Source organism: Phyllostomus hastatus, unplaced genomic scaffold (assembly GCF_019186645.2).
Source record: "Phyllostomus hastatus isolate PE091 unplaced genomic scaffold, TTU_PhHast_1.1 phas_contig_198, whole genome shotgun sequence".
NCBI lineage: Eukaryota > Metazoa > Chordata > Mammalia > Chiroptera > Phyllostomidae > Phyllostomus > Phyllostomus hastatus.
Genome location: NW_025333715.1, coordinates 312481 through 332582, shown reverse-complemented (window position 1 = coordinate 332582; position 20102 = coordinate 312481). Strand labels below are relative to the sequence as shown.

Here is a 20102-nt window from a genome sequence, read left to right as displayed (position 1 = left end):
CGTTTCCATGCGGTTCGCGTTCCCCTGAAAGGGGCATCCATCGTTTTCTCTGTGGCAACGCCTGTATTTTTACGAGCCCACAGGATTCACTCTGAATATTAGTAGCTCCTTGTTATTTTAAAATACAGTATCAGGCCCTGACCAGTGTGGCTTAGTGGGTTGGATGTTGTACCACAAACCAGAAGGTCGCCGGTTCAGTTCCTGGTCCAGGCACAGGCCTGCACTGCAGGCCCAGGTCCCGCAGCTGGGGCTGTGCAAGAGGCGACCAGTTGAGGTTTCGCTTTCATATGAATGTTTCTCCCCCTCCCTCTCTTCCCCCTCTGCCCTCCCTCTGAAATCAGGAAGCATATCCTCAGGTGAGAATAACAAACAAGTAAGTAAGTAAAAAGCAGTTGGCTGGACTACACAACCCTGTAAAAGATTCAGCTCTTTTTAAAAATAAATACACACACACACACAGTATCGGGCCCTGTCCAGGCAGCTCCGTTGGCTACAGTGTCATCCCAGTGCACCAAGGTTGCAGGTTAGATCCCTGGTCAGGACTCACGCAAGAATCAACCAATAAATGCATCAACAAGTGGAACACCAAATTGATGTTTCTCTGTCTCTAAACTGACTAAAAGAAAATACATGGTCCCATGCAGTGCAGCTCAGCAGGGGTCTGATCACAGCCATTCCTGTGGGGCCCAGAGCCCCTGTGAGCTCAGGATCGCTGTGCGGCAGGAAGCCCGAGCAGACCTGCGTCTCCTTGGTGGGCGTGCAGAGCAGGCACCTCGGGAGTGAGCTGGCGGGGAGATCCTGCAGCTCTCCGAGCTGGCGCAGCGGGGCTCTGCCTGTTCGGCAGGCTGGCTCTGCTGGCTCCTCCGGGCCCGACGCAGTGCGGTGTCCCCGTCTCTGCAGAGGCAGTCCAACGCTTCCCAGACGCTCTGTGACATCATCCGGCTGGGCAGGGAGCAGCTCGGCCAGCTGCCAGAGGCCCCGGAGCCGGACCCCCTCCTCGCAGTGCTGGAGTCGTGAGTGCTGGCCAGGGCGTGGCCCGTGGGTGGTGCAGGGTGCTCCCAGTCGCGACGACGGCCCCAAGCCCGCTCTGAACACCGGCAGGTGGCAGACGCAGCCGCCGCCTCTGGCTCAGACTCTGAGGAGCTGGTGGTGAGACACTGCCCCCGCCCCCGCTCCAGAGCTGCGCGGAGGCGGTGACCAGGTGTGTCCCACAGGCAGGACTGTGTGGAGCAGCTCCTGGGGAACATGTTCGACGGAGACCAGACCGAGAGCTGCCTCGTCGGCGGGACTCAGGTGTTGCTGGCCTTGCTGGAAGTGCGGCGGGCTGGGTGAGCGCCTCTCCCGGGGGGACCGCTGCGCCGCAGCCAAGGGGTGCGGCGGCGCCGGGGCTCGAAGGGGCCGCCTGGCGCGTTGCTCTTCACCGGCGTTCGGCTGCGCACCTGAGCTCGCAGACAGACTCTCCTGGCTGAAAAGGTGGATCTGCGGCTGTGGCCAGGTCCCCTCCGACCTCAGCCGTCAGCCACAGTCCCACCTCAGCCTGTGGTTGTGCACTGCCACCTGTTTGCATGGTGTCTGTAGACGCGTCTGCGCAGCAGGTGTGGCTGGTGGACTTCCCACACGCTGTCCCGATGCGTGTGCTTGCGGGTAGCTCAGCGCTGGTAGCTTAAACTTTTTTAAAAAGGAAAGAACGAGAAAATGACAGATTGGCTTAATTTTGGTGGTGAGATTATTAGTTTCTCCCTCTCTCTGATACCAGTACACGTTTACCAGATTTTACCTAAAAAGAGAATTGCAGCACTGTCACCGTTCTCTCCGGTTAAGTGACCAGAACGTGGGGTTTGCACCTTTGTGACTGCGGGGAGCCCAGACCCTTCCGCAGGCAGTGGGGCCGCTGTGGGCCGGGCCCCGGCGTGCGTGGGAGGAAGGGGCAGCGTGATGGTGAGGGGGACCCTGGAGCCAGCAGAGTCCTTCTCCTGTGACGGCTGGTGTTACTTTTACACCTGGGCCTCAGAGGGACAGGGTGGGCTGGTCCCGTCTCCTGTTTCTTGGGGTGGGGGGGGGGCAGCGGTGGATCTTTTCAAAGCAGGAGGGGAGCAGAGGTGACACCACCAGCTTGTCAGGGGCCAGCCGAGCGCCAGAGCTCTAGGCCGTCCCCTGGGAACCTTTTCTGCAGGCCTCGGGCGCCCCCCTGCTCTCCGTGCAGTCACGCACCACCCCCCGGAGGGACGCGTGGGGACGCTGGCTGGGAGGAGCGGGGGGTGTGCGTGTCCCGGGCGTGTCCCCGTCTCCATCTGCCTCCTCGTCCACAGGACAGAGGGCCCGGTGGACTCCTTTTCTCAGGGACGGGAGAGGCTGTGCCCTGTCAGCGACAGTGTCCTGCGCGGCATCGAGCCACGGCTGAAGGACTTCCACCAGCTCCTGCTCCACCCACCAAAGGTCAGGACCTCACGCACGGAAAGCACCCCACGGTCTACCCGGGACTAGTGAGCACGCTCAAACGCTGCTGCTGCCCCCCGGCCCGGACGCGGGAGCCACCAGGCAGATGCCAGAGGCCTGTTTTCAGACCCACATCTGCCGAGTGTCCACCTGCTCTTAGGGGGAACCTGGGGGCTGGACGTTTTGCAGCCCCCTAGGTGACTTGCTTTCTGAAATAGGGGTTATCCAAGAATCTGAGTTCCTTGTCTCCGAGGACCTGGCCTCTGAGTCAGGGTCCCAGTGGAGGCCCTTTGCTCAGCTCAGCAGCCTGAGGGGGGCTCACTCCCTTACCACCACCCTGGCCTGCCTCCCTGCCCACCCAAGTCAACTTAGCCCCTCCCCCAGTCTCAGCCCTTTCCTCTCCTTGGTGCTTCTCGTTAGCACCCACCATGGTCTGTTGTACTGTTTTACTTATGAACTCGCTTACTGTCTCCCTCCCCCACTGGAAAGTGAACTTCACCAAGGCAGGGATTCTGGAACATTCAGGTAGATGGCATCATGCTGCCTGTGCAGAGTAAGAACAGACCCATGTGCAGTCTGGCTCTCTCATTGGTCTCTCCCAAGAGTGCACACAGGTGTCCCCCAAGAGCACAGGCCCCGGCTCGTGCACGTGGCTCCTACGCCAAGGTGCGCACCCTGTGGCTGGCAGACCAAGACCCCAGTGCCCTGGGCTCCTGGGCACGGTGGACCCCCTCCCGCACTCTGGGATCTGTCATTTCCTCCAGCAGGCGGTGCTGCCTTGAGGAAGGCCCACACTACCCTCCTCCCCAGGCCGTGCCCCATTGTGAAGCAGCAGCCCTGGCCCTTTGAGCAGTGGCCATGCGGCACGGGGCTGCAAGGCTCCAGTGGGCGGTGCTTCTGTGTTTGCAGAAAGAAGCGATCCTGACCACCATCGGCGTGCTGGAGGAGCCCCTAGGGAACGCACGTCTGCACGGTGCCCGCCTCGTGGCCGCCCTGCTGCACACGAACACGCCCAGCATCAACCAGGAGCTCTGCCGGCTCGACACCATGGGCTTGCTGCTGGTGAGCAGGCGCTGCCGCCGCCCCCTCCCCACGCCCCCACACCAGTGGGTCCAGCTGGCAGACTCCACAAGGCAGGGCCCATCGCAGGCAGGCAGCTGCTTGTTCGGCACAAGGCCACCTCACACTTGTCAAAGTCAGCGGGAACACTCCCCCATTCCGCAGACACCCCCAGTGGCCTGGAGGATGCCCCGACGCTCTGAGCAGAGGGCCAGGTAGGCAGAAGGCTGAGTGGGTGGGCATCGCAGCTGCCCTGAGTGCGCCCCAGGCAGATGTGGTCCCAGGCTCCTCCTCGGCCTTGGCCTCGGGCCGCTGCTCCCCGGGAGCTGAGCTCTCCCAGAAGGAGCTGGCCGCGGGGCTGGGCCTGGAGTGCTGGCCCCTGTGAGTTCATCCAGCATTTGGAAATCCCAGCAGATTATGAGAGACCTTTCCTTTTCTTCTCTTAAAAAAAATTCTCCCTCTTCTCCACCCCCTTTTTTACTTTTATTGTGATCAAAAAATCCGTAACCTAAAATTTACCAACTTAATAGTTTTTAAGTGTATAATTAGTTCAGTGACATTAGGTACATTCACAGTTTATACAGCCGTTCCACTGTCTTGTTGCAGAACTCGTCCGTCTTCTCCAACAGAAACATTGATTGCTAAGCAGCCAGGCCCCGTGCCCCTCCCCCAGCCCCTGGCGTCCACCACACCACGTTCTGTCTCTGCGTTTGACCACTCCTGGGAGCTCATATAAGTGGAACCTCATACCGTGCTCGGCCTTGTGTGTCGTGCTCATTTCACGGAGCATGGTGTCTTCAGGGTTCGTCCCCGTGGTAGCAGGCGTCAGGGCTCCTTCCTTTTTATGGCTGAGCGACCTCCTGTCGTGCGGGCAGACTGCACTTCTCTCGCCCCTCAGCAGCTGGGGGGCGCAGCGTCGCGAACCACACTGCTGCGGCCGCGGGTGCACAGACACCTGTTCGGGCCCCTGCGTTCACCACTGCTGAGTCCCCCCCAGAAGTGGGGTTGCCGGGCAGCATAGTGACCCTGTGTTCGGCCTTTTGAGGAACCAGCCATTTTCCACATCGGCTCCGTCGTTTCACATTCCCACCGGCGATGTGGGAAGGCTCCAGTTTCTCCGCGTGCTCACCAAAATTTGTTTTTCGTTCTTCTTTAATGGCCGCCGTCATAGTTGTGAAGTGGTGTCTCGTGGCGGTTAGGATTGGTGATGTTGAGCATCTTTTCACGCGCTTTGGTTGGCCGTGTGTATGTCTGCTCGGAACAGCTGTCTACGTCCTCTGCCGTTCTTGAATCAGTTGATTGATTTTTTGGTGTTTTTTTTGAGGTGTAGGAGTTCTATACATATTCTAGATCAAGGTTTTATCAGATACATGAATTTCTCTCATTCTGTAGGTTGTCTTTTCTTTCTGTTGGTAGTGCCCTTTGACACACAAGTTTTTAATTGTAATGAAGTCCAATGTATCCATTGGTGTCATATTCAAGAAATCATTGCCAAATCCACTGTCATGAAACTTACCCCTATGTTTTCTTCAAGAGTTTTATAATTTAGCTCTATCGTATCTTCAATCCATTTTGAGTTAATTTGTATATGAGTTCTGTCCAGAAGTCCAGCCCATGGTTAATGTCACGAGAACAGTTTGGGCGACACCAGCGTGGCCCGGCAGCCGAGGCGCGTGGACTGGAGTGCTCACGTGTGGACAGCGGCGACCTCACTGTGCCGGTGAGTGCAGCGGCAGCCGCCACCGAGTGAGCACGCGTGCTGTGTGGCGGCTGCACTCAAAATGACCGAGGGAGTAGAGCGACAAACCTGCATCAGACTTTGTGTTAAGTCTGCATATTCCTCCATGGAAACTATTTGGATGACTCAGAAGGCTTTTGGGGACAATGCAATGAGTTCAATGCAAATGAAAGTGCGGCACAGACGCTTCGAAGAGGGTTGAGAATCTGTTGAGAGTGACCCACGTTCTGCAAGGCCTGCAACCAGCCGGGCACCTGAGAGTGCTGAACAGGTACGGGCTGCAGCCAGCAAAGATCGGCAGCCCAGGTGACTCAGCCCAGCTACAGCCCTGATGTGGTGCCCTGCAACTTCTGGCCTTCCCCGAGCTGAAATCACCTTTGAGAGGGAAGAGACTTCAGACGGTTGATGAGATTCAGGAAACGACGACGGGGCGGCTGGTGGCGACTCCAACAAGGGATTTTGCAGAGTGCTTTGAACTGTGGGAGAGACGCTGGGGGAGCTGTGTGAGGTCTCAAGGTGCCGACTTTGAAGGGGTCTGAAGTGCTGTTGTCCTGTGTACAATGTGTCTCGTATTTTTTTAAAGATTTTATTTATTTACTTTTAGAAAGAGGAGAAAGGAGAGAGGGAAACATCAATGTGTGAGAAACGCACCCCTGAAGTGGGGACCTGGCCCGTGTTCTCTCTTCTCTGGTAAAGGTGTCTGTTTCATAGTGCCAGGCTGGACACCTCTGGACAGGCCTCGCGTGTAGCGTGAGGTAAGGGGCCGACTTCTTCTGCGTGTGATACCCGGTTTCCCAGCCCCCTCGGTTGAAAAGACTGTCCTTCCCTCACTGCAGCGGTCATTTCTGTACGTCTGTCCTCATAGCAGGTTTTGAACTCAGGACGTATGAGTCCAACTTTGGTCTTTTTTTTCAAGATGTTTTCTTTTGGGCCCTGGATGGTGGGGCTCAGTCGGTTGGGCCCTGCCCTGCACACCGAGGAGGGCTTGCCGGTTCGATTCCCGGTCGGGGCCCACACCTGGTCTGTGGGTTCGGCTCTGGGGAGTGTCTGATGGTGCTTCTCTCTCGCTCCTTGTCCCTCCCCTTTTCTCTAAAAATAGATGGTAAAATCTTTATAAAATTTATGTCATTTAGGTCTCCCTTGTGATTCCACATGAATTTTAGGGTGGGCTTTTCTATTTCTACAAAAAAATGCCATTGGGTGAGATTTTGACAGATGGTGTTGTATCCGTAGGTCAGATACTTGGGTGGTGTTTTCACCAGGACAAAATTAATCTTCCAGCCCATGAACATGGGTATCTTTCCATTTATTTAGGTCTTTAATTTCTTTTAGCAGTGTTTTGTAGTTTTCAGTGTATACATCTTTTACCTCCTAGGATAAATTTATTCCTAAGTATTTTATTCCTTTGGGTGCTGTTGTAAGTGGAATTTTCTTAATTTTTTTGGATTGTTGATTATTAGCATCTAGAAATGCGATTGGTTTTTCTGTGTTGATTTTGTATCTTGAAACTGGTTTATTAGATCTAACAGTTATGTGAAATTTGTAGAATTTTCTTTATACAAGATCATGTCATCTGGGAAAAGATCATTTTACTGCTTCCTTTCCAGTTTGGATACCTTTTATTTCTTTTTCTTTCCTGATTGCTCTGGCTGCACTCTGCAGTGCTGTGCAGAACAGAAGTGGCTCCTGACCTTGGGGGGTGGGCTTCCAGCCTGTCCCCATGGTGTTAGTGCAGCGTTTGCTGTGGGCTCATCCTAGGAGCCCTTTATCATGGGCAGGAACCTTGAGGAAGGTTCCTTCTATTCCTGGTTTATTAAGTGTTTTATTTAAAAAGTGTTGAATTTTGTCAAATGCTTTTCAGTGTCATTTGAGATAATGATCGCATGGTTGTTGTCCTTTGGTCAGTGGACACCGACCGGATTGACTGTTCGGTTGTCATGGTGAACGGTCCTTATGTTCCGGAAGTGACTCCCACTCAGCCATGGTGTGTGGTCCGTTCAACATGCTGCTGGCTTCCTTTTTCTAGTATTTCGTTGAGGATTTTCTGATCAGTGCTCGTAAAGGGCCTTGGTCTGCACTTCCGGCCAAGATGGAGGCCTGGGTGGACATACTCTGCCTCCTCGCACAACCAGAAGAAGGACAACAAATTTAAAAAACAAAAACCAACCAGAACAGCCAGAAAACTGAACTGTATGGAAGTCCCACAACCAAGGAGTTAAAGAAGACACACTCATCCAGACCGGTGGGAGGGGCGGAGACGGGCAGCGGGGCGGAGAGGACTCCCAGGAAGGCGGTGGCTTCTGGAGCAGGCGGCCCCACATTCGTGTGCAGATAAACTGGGAGGAGCAACTGGGGAGCGAGACAGACCACACAACCCAGGGTCCCAGCAGGGAAATAAAGCCTCAAACCTCTGACTGAAAACACCCGTGGGGGTTGATGCGGAAGGAGAAACTCCCAGCCTCCCAGGAGAGTTCACTGGAGAGACCCACAGGGTCGTAGAACATAACAAACCACCCACCCGGGAATCAGCACCAGAAGGGCCCAGTGTGCTTGTGGATAGTGGAAGTGACTGAAAACCAGCAGACAGCCCAGCAAACAGCACTGGTCCCTCTCGGACCCCTGCCCCACGTACAATGTCATAACGCAGCCACGTGGGTTTCCCCGCCCCAGTGAACACCTAAGGCTCCGCCCCTTACTATGTAACAGGTGTGCCAAGACAAAAAAAAAATGGCCCAAATGAAAGATAAAAGCTCCAGAAAAAATACAACTAAGTGACAAATAGATAGCCAACCTATCAGATGCACAGTTCAAAACACTGGTAATCAGGATGCTCACAGAATTGGTTGAATGGTCACACTTTTTTCATCAAATTAGATGAAAAAAATGAAGGCTACACTAAATTAAATAAAGGAAAATGCACAGGGAATCAACAGTGATGGGAAGGAAACTGGGACTCATATCTATGGTGTGGACCAGAAGGAAGAAATATTGAACCAGAACAGAATGAAGAAACAAGAATTTAAAAAAATGAGGAGAGGCTGAGGAACCTCCAGGACATCTTTAAATGTTCCTACATCTGAATCATAGGGGTGCCAGAAGGAGAAGAGGAAGAGCAAGAAATGGAAAACTTATTTGAAAAAGCAATGAAGGAGAACTTCCCCAATCTGGCAAAGGAAATAGATGTCTAGCAAGTCCAGGAAGCTCAGTGTCCCAAAGAAGTTGGACCCAAGGAAGCACACACCAAGGCACATCATTAAGTTACCCAAGATTAAAGGAGAGAATCTTAAAAGCAGCAAGAGGAAAGGAGATATTTACCTACAAAGGAGTTCCCATGAGACTATCAGCTGATTTCTCAAAAGAAACCTTACAGGCAAGAAGGGGCTGGAAAGAAGTATTCCAAGTCATGAAAGGTAAGGACCTACATCCAAAATTTACTGCATCCAGCATTTAGAATAGAAGAGAAGATAAAGTGCTTCCCAGATAAGGTCAAGTTAAAGGAATTCATCATCACCAAGCCCTTATTACACGAAAGGTTAAAGGGACTTATCCAAGAAAAAGAAGATTAAAAAATATGAACAGTAAAATGACAACAAACTCAGTTATTAACAACCAAACCTAAAACAGAAACGAAGTAAGCAAACACCTGGAACAGGAACAGAACCACAGAAATGGAGATCACGTGGAGGGTTATCAGCAGGGGAGGGGGAGGAGAAAAGGTACAGAGAATAAGTAGCATAGATGGCAGGTATAAAATAGACAGGGAGGGTGAGACTAGTATGGGAAACGTAGAAGCCAAAGAACTTATATGTGTGGCCCATGGACGTGAACTAAAAGGTGAGAATGCAGGTGGGAGGGGGTGTGCAGGGTGGAGAGGAATAAAGGGGGGAAAATGGGAGGACTAAAAGCATAATCCATAAGATATATATTTTTAAAAAGGTCATTGGCCTGTAGTTTCCTTTTCTTGTGATGTCTGTCTGGCTTTGGTGTCGGGATGATGCTGGCCTCATAGGAGGAGTCAGGGAGCGGTCCTCTTCAGCTTTGGGGAAGAGTTTGAGGAGGGCCGATGTTGTTATGTCTTATCCTTAAGTGTTTGGTGGATAGAGTGCACCGGTGAAGCCGTCTGGTCTGGGCTTTCTGTTCTGGGGAGCGGGTCTGACTGTTGCACGACGAAGCCACCTGCAAGATTCTCAAGGTCACATGGGCAGGTGGGCTTTCTGCCTTCATCCCACAGCCATGTCCATGGGTGAAGGAGGGGCCCAAACTCACCCCCAGTGGAGTCTGCAGCCCGCCCTCCTGCCCCCTCCCCACCCCCCTTCCCAGCCCGTCCTCTGCGTAGGCAGCAGAGTCTGGGACCAGGGTGGCTGTGGCCCCTGCTCCGTGCGAGGTGGCGTGGCCGTGGGGGTGTGCAGAGAGGTGCGCCTGTGTCAGCTCTCCCCCGCCAGTGCCTCACTACCGGCTTACGGGGTCAGAGGCTCCAGGGCACGCTGCCATTGCTGCCTGTCCACCCCTCACCGGAAGAGGCTGTGAGGGGCGGGGTGCCGCGTCCTCGCCCAGCCCGTCGGGCTTCAGTGGGTGCAGCTCAGGGTCGGGCCCCTCCAGGTTCCCGAGGGCAGTGTCTGCCAGTGCGTCTCCTGACTTCACGTCCCTCCTGTCTGCCTGAGGGTTTAACACACTTCCAGTGGCCCGTGGGTCACGATGAAATCACAGAGGAGGAATAAAAGTCCTACCTAGTAGAAGGTGTAGAAGGTAGCTACAGTAGACTTTATCGGGAAATACACAGCCTTTTAAAACACACACTGATAAAGAGAGGCCAAACACGAGTTACGCTCTGCCCGGGCCGGGTGGGTCCGTTGGTGGGAGCGTCCTCTCTCTCATCAGAGGGTGTGGGTGTGGTCCCCCCACCGGGCTCGGGGGCCCCCATCAGGCACGCTCGGGAAGCCACCAGTCGGTGCTTCTGTCTCTTCTCTCCTCGCCCCCTTCCTCCCCCCCTAAAATCCATAAACATATTCTCAGGTGAGTGATGTGTGTATATATAGAGACAGAGACAGAGACAGAGCGGGGGCGGAGGGAGGGAGAGAGAGAGGGATGGACGGATAGAACGAGTTACGTGGCTGACCCGCCGGCGGCAGGCTGGCCCGCAGGCCGCGCTCTGGTGCGAGCAGAGACCAGGCTCCTGGGGAAGGTTCTCCCAGAGCAGCGCCTGCCCGGCCTGCGGGGCGGCGTGCTGCCCCCAGTGGTCCCACTGTTGGGAGAAAACCCGTCCAGGACTGCCTTCCGTCCCCCGTTTCCGCAGGACCTGTTTTTCAAGTACACCTGGAACAACTTCCTGCACTTCCAAGTGGAGCTGTGCGTGGCCGCTATCCTCTCCCACGCTGTCCGGGAGGACAGGGCGGAAGCCTGTGCGCCCGAGGGCGGGGCGGAGCCTCCGCCTGGGAACGGGGGCTCCGAGACCCCCCAGGCTGCTGCCGGCCCCCCCGAGAACACGATGGTGACCCATGTAAGTCGAGCCAGTGTCTGGCGTGTTGTTGCATGTTGCTGCGTGCCCAGCCCCACCCAGACCACGGGGTCCCTGACGTCGAGACAGGCCACCTGAGGCCCCCACCCCGCCCCTGCGCGCGCTTTTCTGACCGTCACGTGCCGCGGGCGAGCTGCCCCCCCCCGCCCCCCGCCCCCCGTGAGTGGAGAGCACAAAGACAGGGCGAACCCTTCCTTGGGTCTTGGGCCTTCTGCGTCCACATGCACGTGTCCTCGGCATGACGTGCCTCTTCTTTCCTGCTCCCCGGGGAGCGCTCCCGTGATACTCCCTTTTGGGCCACCTGCTCGCTCGCTCGCTCGCCTGCGAAGCCCACTTGGTCCCGGGAGGGTGGAGGGGAGCATGCAGCCCCCCAGATGCTGACCCACGTCCACCTGTGCCCCCAGCTGTTCCAGAAGTGCTGCCTGGTCCAAAGGATCCTGGAGGCCTGGGAGGCCAACGACCACACACAGTGAGAACCCCCCGAGCGTTTGTGGGATGGGGCCCACCAGCTCTGTGGGGTCCCTGGGGTCCCAGGGCTGCCAGGGAGGGCTGCTTTCCAGAAAGGGGTCCTGCTACTGAAGAAACAGCTGCTGGGACTGCTGGGGAGGCCGGGGAGCTGAGCAGCAGAGCCAGGCAGGGTCACCCGGCCAGGGCTGCGCTCTGGGGTGTCTCGCCTGTCCTGGCCTGCATTGTGTCACATTCCCCTGTCCCAGATCCCAGCACCAGCCGTTTCTCACTGAGCCCTCGAACCCTCAGGAGTGTCCAGGCCACTTCCTGCTTCCTCCCGCCCCACCTGGCCTCTCTTTCTGAGACATTCAGGTGGTATCCCTCCTGCCTGAAAGTCTTGACCATCCAGGTCCCCAGGGCGCCCGCAGGGTCCAGTGTGGGCAGCCCCACCCCCCACCCTGGTCTGACCACTGCCTCCGGCTTCCTCCTTCACGTCCTGCTCTTACGGAGCCCTCCGGTTCGTGTCTGTCCTCTCCTGCCAGCGCGCTGGGAGGGGCTGGCGGCCTCCCCTGTGGCCGGGCCCTCTTCCCGCTTCCTCCTGACCCTCCTCTGCTTGGCCAGCGTCTCCAGCTCAGGCGTGCTTGCTCGCTCACCTCAGCTTCCTCTTCTGGGCATTCTCAGGGTCTTGGGGGAGAGTGCGTGGTTGAAAGCAGGCTCTCCATCCGGTTCAAGGGCTGTTTGTGGACCTGTGAACATTTCACGCTGAAGCTCTTCCTGGTTGTTGGGACACTGGGACTTGCTCTGCTGTGGGGTCACGTGCGGGGCAGATGCGAAGCTGCACACAGCCACGTGTCCGTGGCCAAGTAGGGAACAATGCACAGAAGCCAGGAAGAGCGACACCCCCTTGCCCAGAGCTCAGTGAGGGAGGTGACTTGCGCGGCTGGAGAGCCTGTGCGAGGCCCCGGGTCCCCAGAGCCGGGAGCAGGGCTTGCTCCATCTGCGTGTGCCACAGGGGTGTGCCAGTGTCTCCCTGTGTGTCTGCTGCTGCTGCTGCTGCTGCTGGGCTGGCGCCCCCTGGGCGCTGGGCTCCGGGTCATGCTGGGACGGGCTCTGGGAGCGGGGGCAGCTGGAGCGATCTAAGTGCTGGCAAGGGGCCGCCGGGCGGCCTTGCCTGGCAGCAGAGGCTGAGAGGGTCTTACAGGGAGGGTGGGGAGCTCAGGCCTTGAGCCCCACTGCTGCCCGGTGGAGGCGGGGCAGGTGCCCTGGGTCCCGCAGGTGAGGCCCAGGACCAGCAGCCGCCCGCAAGCCGCCCTCCACTTTCAGGGCAGCCGGTGGCATGAGGCGCGGGAACATGGGCCACCTCACCCGGATCGCCAATGCGGTGGTACGGAACCTGGAGAGGGGCCCCGTGCAGACGCCAGTCAGCGAGGTCATCCGAGGTGAGCCCTGTTGCAGGTCTGGCTGCCCAAGGCTGCCTTGCCTCCCCTCCAGCCAGTGGCAGCGGCATGGGTACTGGATGGTCGGCCTGCCTTCCCGTGGGGTCTCCCTGTGGGTGGGCCTGGGCCTCGGAGCCCAGGTGTCTGCACGGCTGAGGCTCGACTCCCAGACGCAAGAGCGTGCTCGAGTCCCGCCCTTGGCGGCGGCTCTCTGAACTCTCGCTGCCCTGCCCCGGCCCAGCCTCACCTTCGCCCTGGGCCTGCCCCCCCACCCCGGCCCCTGGGGCTTCCTCCGAATCATGCTGTAGGCCCCCACCTTGGGGAGCTGTGACCCTGCCCCTTCCCATCCTTCATACCCTGGGCACGCGGTCTGCGGCGCTGGGCTTCAGGGGCGGAGCCAGGCAGGGCCCCAGGTGGCGCCAGTGAGGCAGCCCCCAGCCACAGAGCAAGTGCAAGCCAGAGGAGTTCTGGGGACAGTTGGGTGTTCTCAGTCTGTGGTTTCTGGGTGGGGGTCAGGCCCCAGGTCCCTGGGTGCCCCTGACAAGGGCCGGGGCCCGTGAAGGCCCCAGTGTGGGGGCGACAGGCACGTGGGGGGCTCCTCGCCGTGCCTTCCCTCCATGTTTCCGGGGTGTGGGTCTCTGAGGCTCTGACTCCCCAGGAGAACGGACACAGGCCCGTGGGTGGTCGGCCACTTTGTCACAGAGGCCTGTGCCACTGCTCTGTGGCTGGGGCCCCCTGGGGGTCCCTTGTGCACCAAGGAGGTTTAGGTCTCTGACACACTGCAGGCAGGCTCTGTGCCTGCACGACCCCTTGAGGCCCTGCAGGCCCCAGCAGCTCTCAGCTGTCACCCAGGGGCCCTCCAGGACCCTCCAGGTCCCTCCACAGGGGCACTTGGAAGCCAGCAGTGCTTCTCTCACAGGACTCCCTGCAGATTGCCGCGGGCGCTGGGAGAGCTTCGTGGAGGAGACGCTGACGGAGACCAACCGCAGAAATGCCGTGGACCTGGTAAGGAGGCTCGTCTGGTGTGTGCAGGTGCGGGTGCAGGTGCGGCCTCTGTGTGTCCTGCAGCCTCTGCTCCGAGTGTGGCCTTGGAGGCCCAGTCGTGCCCAGGCCCTGTGTGGGCTACCTGGGGAGCGGGCTGGGTCCTGGTCCCGGGGCCCAGGCTCACGCCCACCCCCCTGCTGCCACAGGTGAGCACCCACCACCTCCACCCCTCGAGTGAGGACGAGGACATGGAGGGCGTGTTCCCCAACGAGCTGTCCCTTCAGCAGGTGGGTGTGGCCAGGCCCTTGCCCACGGTCTTGGCAGCGCGGAGGCCTCCAGGGGTCCCCGGGCGGCACCACCAGACTGCCGTGGGAGATGGCCACCGGGAAGGTGCTCACTCTCCCCGAGAGCCACGTGCACTGATAGGACCTTTGGGGACATACGGGCCAACTAAAGGTTAAATAGGTAGTTTGAATGTGACTCACGTGAGCACGTGTCCTGAGTGGCCAGTGGTGGGGAGGAGCCTGGGTCCGAGGCCCGCCCCCTGACGCTGTCTCTGCCTCCCAGGCGTTCTCCGAGTACCAGGTCCAGCAGATGACAGCCGCCTTCGTGGACCAGTTCGGCTTCAATGACGAGGAGTTTGCAGACCAGGACGACAGTGTCAAGTGAGCCCCCGGGCCCACCCAGCATCCTGCGCGTCACTTGAGGCTGCCTCCCTTGTGCACCGTGACCCCGATCTGTGCCTCGCACCCCCTTTCTCAGTCCCTTTGGAAGGATGGAGTTGGGCTCTCAGGCTGACCAGGTCCCAGGCCTGTGGCTCAGCCCTGCCTGGCCCCAGAGGCCACGCCACCCAACCCCCCATTTCCTCAGCTGAGAGCCAGGTGTGGCTCACGTGGGCAGGCGCGGCGGAGTGTGCCCCCACAGGCCCCCGACACCCTCAGACCAGACACTGCAGCCAGGCGGGAGCCACCCAGGTATTCCTCCCAGAGCTGGAGGGAAAGCAGGTGTGCACAGGGTGGGGCCCCACCCCAGTGACAGCCGTGCTCCTGGACTGGCCATGGAGCTCTGGCCTCGCACTCGGCCACCACCTGCTCTGGGCCCCAGACTCCTTCGGGTCTCCAGCCCGGCTCCAGTCGGCATGTGCAGCCGGTGCCCTCATGAGGTGATGCCACCTGCCCAGGTGCTGAGTGTCCACACTGTCCTTTCAGCGCTCCGTTTGACCGGATTGCAGAGATCAACTTCAGCATCGACGCTGACGAGGACAGCGTGAGTCCCCGGTTTGGTGTGCGTTGGAGAGGGACAGGGACACGGCGGTGGTGGGCAGCGCGGAAGAGGGGCTGCTCCGTGGGGGCCCTGTCCCTCCCAGCGGGGGCCCGTCCTGGGAGGCTGTGGGCTGGGCCCCTGGGAGCCGAGTGGAACTCGTGGGGTCCCGCAGCCCAGCACGGCTCTGTTTGAGGCCTGCTGCAGCGACCACATCCAGCCCTTTGACGACGACGAGGACGACGACCTCTGGGAGGACAAGGAGACTCACTGCGCCGCCCGGGTCATGGCCAGAGCCAGGTGTGTGGCCTGCCCACCTTTCCCGGGCCTCCTTGAAACTCGGGGAAGCCCGTGGGCGCTCGTGCACCCCCGCCCCGCCCAGCTGTGACGCCCCATGGCCCTGACCGTACCTCTCCTCCAGGTTTGGGGGCCCCCCTGCCTCCGAGAGCTGCCCGGAGAACAGCCCGGCCCGGGGAGGCCCAGACCGGAAGGAAGCTGATGGGGATGTGGCTCGGGCGGGGGCTCCTCCAGCCACTGCCCAGGACGGTCCCCGCACAGAGGGTGGCTCAGAAGGTGCACACCTGGGGTGCTGAGTTCCGGCCGGGTGGGGGACCTGGGTGATGGAGGATGGAGCGCCCTGCCTGTGCCTGGTGGGTGCTCCCCGGAGCCCGACACCCACTGAGCTGTCAGGGGAGGTCACGACCCTGCAGGCAGTGGCTTCCCCATGCCACGGACTGCGAGGACACGGGGCTGGTGGCCACTGCTGTGGCTCAGTCCTCAGCAGCTCCTCTCAGCCACGTCAGCCACCAGGCCCACTGGGAAGATGGCTCTTCTCGTGGGGCCCCCCTTGCTGCCTCTGGGCTGGGGGTGCGGAGGGCAAGAGGGGCCGACCTCCTGGTCAAGGGCCTGGCCCACTGCGTCTCGCCCTGGCAGGCTCCACATGGACAGCGTTTGATGAACCCGTGAGTCCGACTGCTCCAGCCCCAGGAGTAGCAATGGATGTGGGTTCCAGTGTGTGGGCAGCCAGCACCCGCGGCGCCTCGGCTCTGGAGGAGAAAGGCTGGGCCAAGTTCACTGACTTCCAGCCTTTCTGCTGGTAAGGAAGGCAGGGCAGGCCGGAGCAAGCTCGTCCGCCTCTGGGACAGTGTCTCCCCGGCACGGCCTCAGCCTCGGCTTCATCCACAGCTCCGAGTCGGGGCCCGGGTGCAGCTCCCCGGTGGGCACAGGACGTGGCGATGCCCAGGGTGGCCTGAGCCAGGGCCTGGAGAGAACCCGTGAGTCAGCAGCCGTGAGGGCGGGGCAGTGGGAGGCGGCGGCGCCGGCCCAGGATGGGGGTGGCAGGCCTTCGGGCCCCCTGGGGGTGCGGGTCGGGCCCTGCATTCATCTGTGCTGCTGCGACCACTGGCCGCCTGCCTCGTGCCACTGAATGCCCGCCGCGCCGCCTTGTGTCGTCTGTGCAGCCTGCCCCGAGCCCCCGGCCCCGCGCCCCCTCCAGACAGGCGTGGAGACCCCAGTGTGTCGGGGCCACACAGGGAGGGGTGGGAGTGGGCAGCCGCAGGGGAGGGCAGTGCCAGGATTTCAGGCTGGACTCTCGAGTGCCCGCATGCATTTGGGGCCTCTCCACCCTCACCAGTGTCCCTGGCCCTGTCTTGCAGCCGACCCTGCTGCCCCGTGCGCCTGGAGTGTGTGTGTCTCCAGGGACGCCCCTCTGGTGGCCTCAGACAGCAACAAGGACGAGCAGGAGGCAGCTGTTGCCTCACAGGCTGCCAGCACGGGTCCCAGTCGGGAGGCTCCCCCAGTGCCCGCATCAGCCCCCAGGTGTGCGGGGCGGGGTGGGTGCAGGCACCTGCGGGTCTCGTCTCCATAGCACTCGGCTTGCCCAGGAGCGGGCAGAGCCTGCTGCCTGATGGCCCCGCGACCCCATGGAGGGAGCTCTGTAGGGAGGGATGGCCCCGGATGATGGGTGTTGAGATAGCACAGAGGGCCTGAATGTCCCACCCCAGGGTCCTGGGAGTGGGGCCGCCCCACCCATAGGCCCACCTTGGAGAGAATGGCCAGGCCTGTGGAGCTCTGGCCCAGCAGAGCCACCACTCCAGGTTCCGGGGTGGCCCCAGGGGGTGGGAAGGGCACTCGGCTTCCGTCCTGTCTGGTGTGTATTGAGTTGTGGGCACATGCCCCGCTAAGCCGGCACCCGGGAAACGCCCATCACACTCCGTCAGGAGGATGGGGGTGTTAGGACTTTGCCACTGAACCCCGATGGGCGGGTGTCCTCCCTGCAAGCTCAGCCCCCACCGTGTTCCACCCCCATAATCAAGAAGCAGGTCTTGCCTTTGGGATTCCTTGATGGACAGACAGACCTCCCCTGGCTGGACTAGGTGGGGGAGGGGACGACTTGGGGAGCTGTGTTTCGGAAACTAGGGAAGGAGGGGCAGGTGGTCTGCTGGCCTGACCCCACCAAGAGAGGTCAGGGAGCAGACAGGCGACACAGGAGGGGGTGTTCTCTGAGGGAGACGGGCCCTCGGTGGTTTTTGCCACAGGTGGGGCAGGCCGGCCCCTGGCAGGGCCCCCCACCCCTGGTCCCCACGTGACTGTGGAGCTCTGTGCAACCTGTTGTTGGGGTCCCACTCTGGCTCACAGCACACTTAGTCCTGGGACCCCAGATGACATGGCCTGTTCCCTTGGGCCCCCCTGCCCCCCCACCGTTTCCTTGAGGAATCATACAATTCTTAAATTTCTTCCTAAGTCTCCCCTCTCCAAAAACAACTGTGCTCTGAAAAGTACATTATGTCATTCTGAAAGCAAACTGCCCACTTCCATGGGGCCGTCTGCACGGGCCTCATCGTGCCCACTCTGGCTGGCGTGGGCTTGCACCTTCCCTAGTCCCTTCAGTGGTCGGCAAGCTCCAGTGGGTCTGTCCCTTAGCTGCCCCACGCACCTGGCGCGGCCCCCACCATGAGGCCCCTGCCCTGACCCTGCCCTTGCAGGCTCCCAGGGCTCCTGGTGCAGCTGGAGTTGGCACATTCAGGGGAAGCGATTGCTGGCCAGGTGTGCGCCAGGCTGGGGAGTCCCCAGCTGGGAGGGAGCTTCTGGGCAGACATGCGTGTGGGCTGTCAGGGCAGTGCCAGGGCCCATGTCCTTCACGGTAACGGGGAGCATGTCTGTGCCGGTGGGGTGGGGGCTGCCTGGAGGAGGCTGGAGGCCTCAAGGGCAGGTGGGCTGTCTCTGGCATGTTGGGAACTCGGGACAGCCCAGGCAGCTGAGCCCTCGCCTGCCACACAGGGCCACCAGCACGCTGCCAGGCCCCACCTCCCCTGCACCTGCTGAAGCCACCTCTGCCCTGGCTGGGGCTGTGCCCCCTGCGGCAGCCACCACAACGGTCCCCCCAGGGCCCATGGTGGCTGTCACCACTGCAGCCACAGCCGGCCCAGCCGTCTCTACAGTGGCCGTTCTGGGGACAGTGACAAAGGACAGGTGAGCAGGTCGGGCCAGGGAGAGGGGTCTGGACAGGGACCCTCGGACCGTTGGGCTCCAACCCCACCCTCTTCCTGCAGGAAGGTGGACGTGCCACCACCCACAGGAGCCACCGCCAACGGCCCCGCGTGATGCTGCCACGCAGCCGTGGCACCCTGAATCAGAACCTACCTGGTGATGCGATTTGTCTTTTTTAATTTAATTTAATTTTAAAATAAATGCTGCATTGGTAAAGCTGGCAGTGGGACCCAGTTGGACGGCCCAGCTTGCGTCACTCCTGCCTGCCAGACCCCACGCACAGCAATAAGGCTTCAGGCGTGCACTCTGCCCGCCGGGGCCGGGGCCGTGGCCCTGAGGTGCCACGAGGACCGAGGGCGTGCCGGGTGGACGCCGCAGGCTGCCGGTCGGTTTCTACTGACTTTTAACCAACGCAGGAAGAGCCGTGTTTGCACTTTGTACCCAGCTGCGGTGAAGGGGTCCCCTGTCTCGGGACGAATGTTTGTCCAGAGCTGCCCAGTGGCCGTGGGAGCTGGCCTTGGAGCCAGGATGCAAAATCTGACTGCCTTAAAAACACCTCTCGGCCTGGCGGGGGTGTGCCAGCCCCAGCGCTCTGGGGTGGGGCGTTCGGGCACCCGGCAGGAGCTGGCCGCGGGCGTGCGGGAGCGGGCGGGGTGGAGGTTGGCCGCAGCCGTGCTGGCGGAGGGGTGGGGGGGGCCCGCACCTGTCCAGGGCAGGGCCACCACCCCGGCAGGCCTGCAGGGTTGTGTGATGTTCGTTTCCAGCATTCTGATCTGACAGGGCACCTGAAACCCCAGCTCCCAATAAAGCTGTGTTCTTACTGACAAGCCTGCGTGGTGTTCAACTGCAGGCCCTAGAGCCCTAACCCCACCAGCAGGGCGCGAGGGTGGGCAGTGTCTGCTGCCAAGTCTCACCCCAATGAGCACATGGGGAGCTTTCTCTTCCTGTGCTCTGCCTGGGCCGGGGAGGGGGGGCGTGGGGAGTGTGGCTGCCCCAGCAGGGTCTGACACTGGCTGCTCGGGGCCTCGGCGAGGACCTCCGAAGAGGCCGTAGTGCTCTGGGGACCTTGCCCTAGGCACCTGTGCATTGGTGACTGCTGGCCCCGTGACCTAGCACCCCCCGCCCCAAACCCCATGGTTCCCCAGATCCAGACGTGTGGGTTTCCTGGGTGTTGGGAACTGCGGTTCCACTGCTGTCCACGTGACCTAGAGAACCTGGGTGTCCCTCTCATGGCCCAGCTGAGGGCCCCCCATGCCTGCAGAGGCCCCACCTGCACCTGTGTCTGCACCTGCTGCTTACCTTCCACTTGACAGGTGCTGTGTCTGCGGTGTCCACACCCCATCTGCTGCCCACCCCACACGAGGGAGGCCCTGGGTGTTGTGGGGCAGGAGCCCACTGTCACCGAGATGAGCTGGGAGGGGGAGGGCACGTGGAACGGACTTCCTAGGACAGGGGCCTCAGGTAACAGCCTGCCGCGCAGGACTGTGCCCCCCGCCCCCACGTGTAAACCCTTTCCCCATGCCCTGGAGCACCTGGATTCCCGGCCCACCCTCGGCGTCTCCATCCTATCTGACCAGGGACCAGCGCATCTCCATGACCCCATCCTCCGGAGCCACCCCCACAGATCCAGCACCACCTCCCCTTTCGGAAACTGTCCCTCCTCACAACACCGGGCACTGCCCGGGCAGGGAGGGAAGTCTCCGTCTCTGGCTGTGCCGGCCCCAGGACCACCCCGGCA

General features: G+C 60.2%; 1 protein-coding gene across 3 annotated transcripts in view; it reads left to right on the top strand.

Moving 5' to 3' along the window:
• The window catches only part of PPP6R2 (protein phosphatase 6 regulatory subunit 2), a 61124-nt gene extending 41936 nt beyond the window's left edge, over positions 1-19188 (top strand). For 2 of the 3 annotated variants that reach the window (XM_045834819.1, XM_045834818.1), the window contains 18 exons: positions 901-1013; positions 1215-1328; positions 2310-2436; positions 3346-3498; positions 10527-10730; positions 11153-11217; positions 12519-12634; positions 13551-13636; positions 13822-13902; positions 14183-14280; positions 14824-14881; positions 15051-15175; positions 15297-15448; positions 15809-15971; positions 16061-16149; positions 16531-16693; positions 18155-18346; positions 18427-19188. In XM_045834819.1, coding sequence (XP_045690775.1) covers positions 901-1013; positions 1215-1328; positions 2310-2436; positions 3346-3498; positions 10527-10730; positions 11153-11217; positions 12519-12634; positions 13551-13636; positions 13822-13902; positions 14183-14280; positions 14824-14881; positions 15051-15175; positions 15297-15448; positions 15809-15971; positions 16061-16149; positions 16531-16693; positions 18155-18346; positions 18427-18478 — 2151 coding nt within the window. In that variant the 3' untranslated portion in view covers positions 18479-19188. The remainder of the gene's footprint in view (positions 1-900; positions 1014-1214; positions 1329-2309; positions 2437-3345; positions 3499-10526; positions 10731-11152; positions 11218-12518; positions 12635-13550; positions 13637-13821; positions 13903-14182; positions 14281-14823; positions 14882-15050; positions 15176-15296; positions 15449-15808; positions 15972-16060; positions 16150-16530; positions 16694-18154; positions 18347-18426) is intronic. The other variant, XM_045834820.1, reaches the window with a different exon arrangement.
• The last annotated feature ends 914 nt before the right edge of the window (positions 19189-20102 follow it).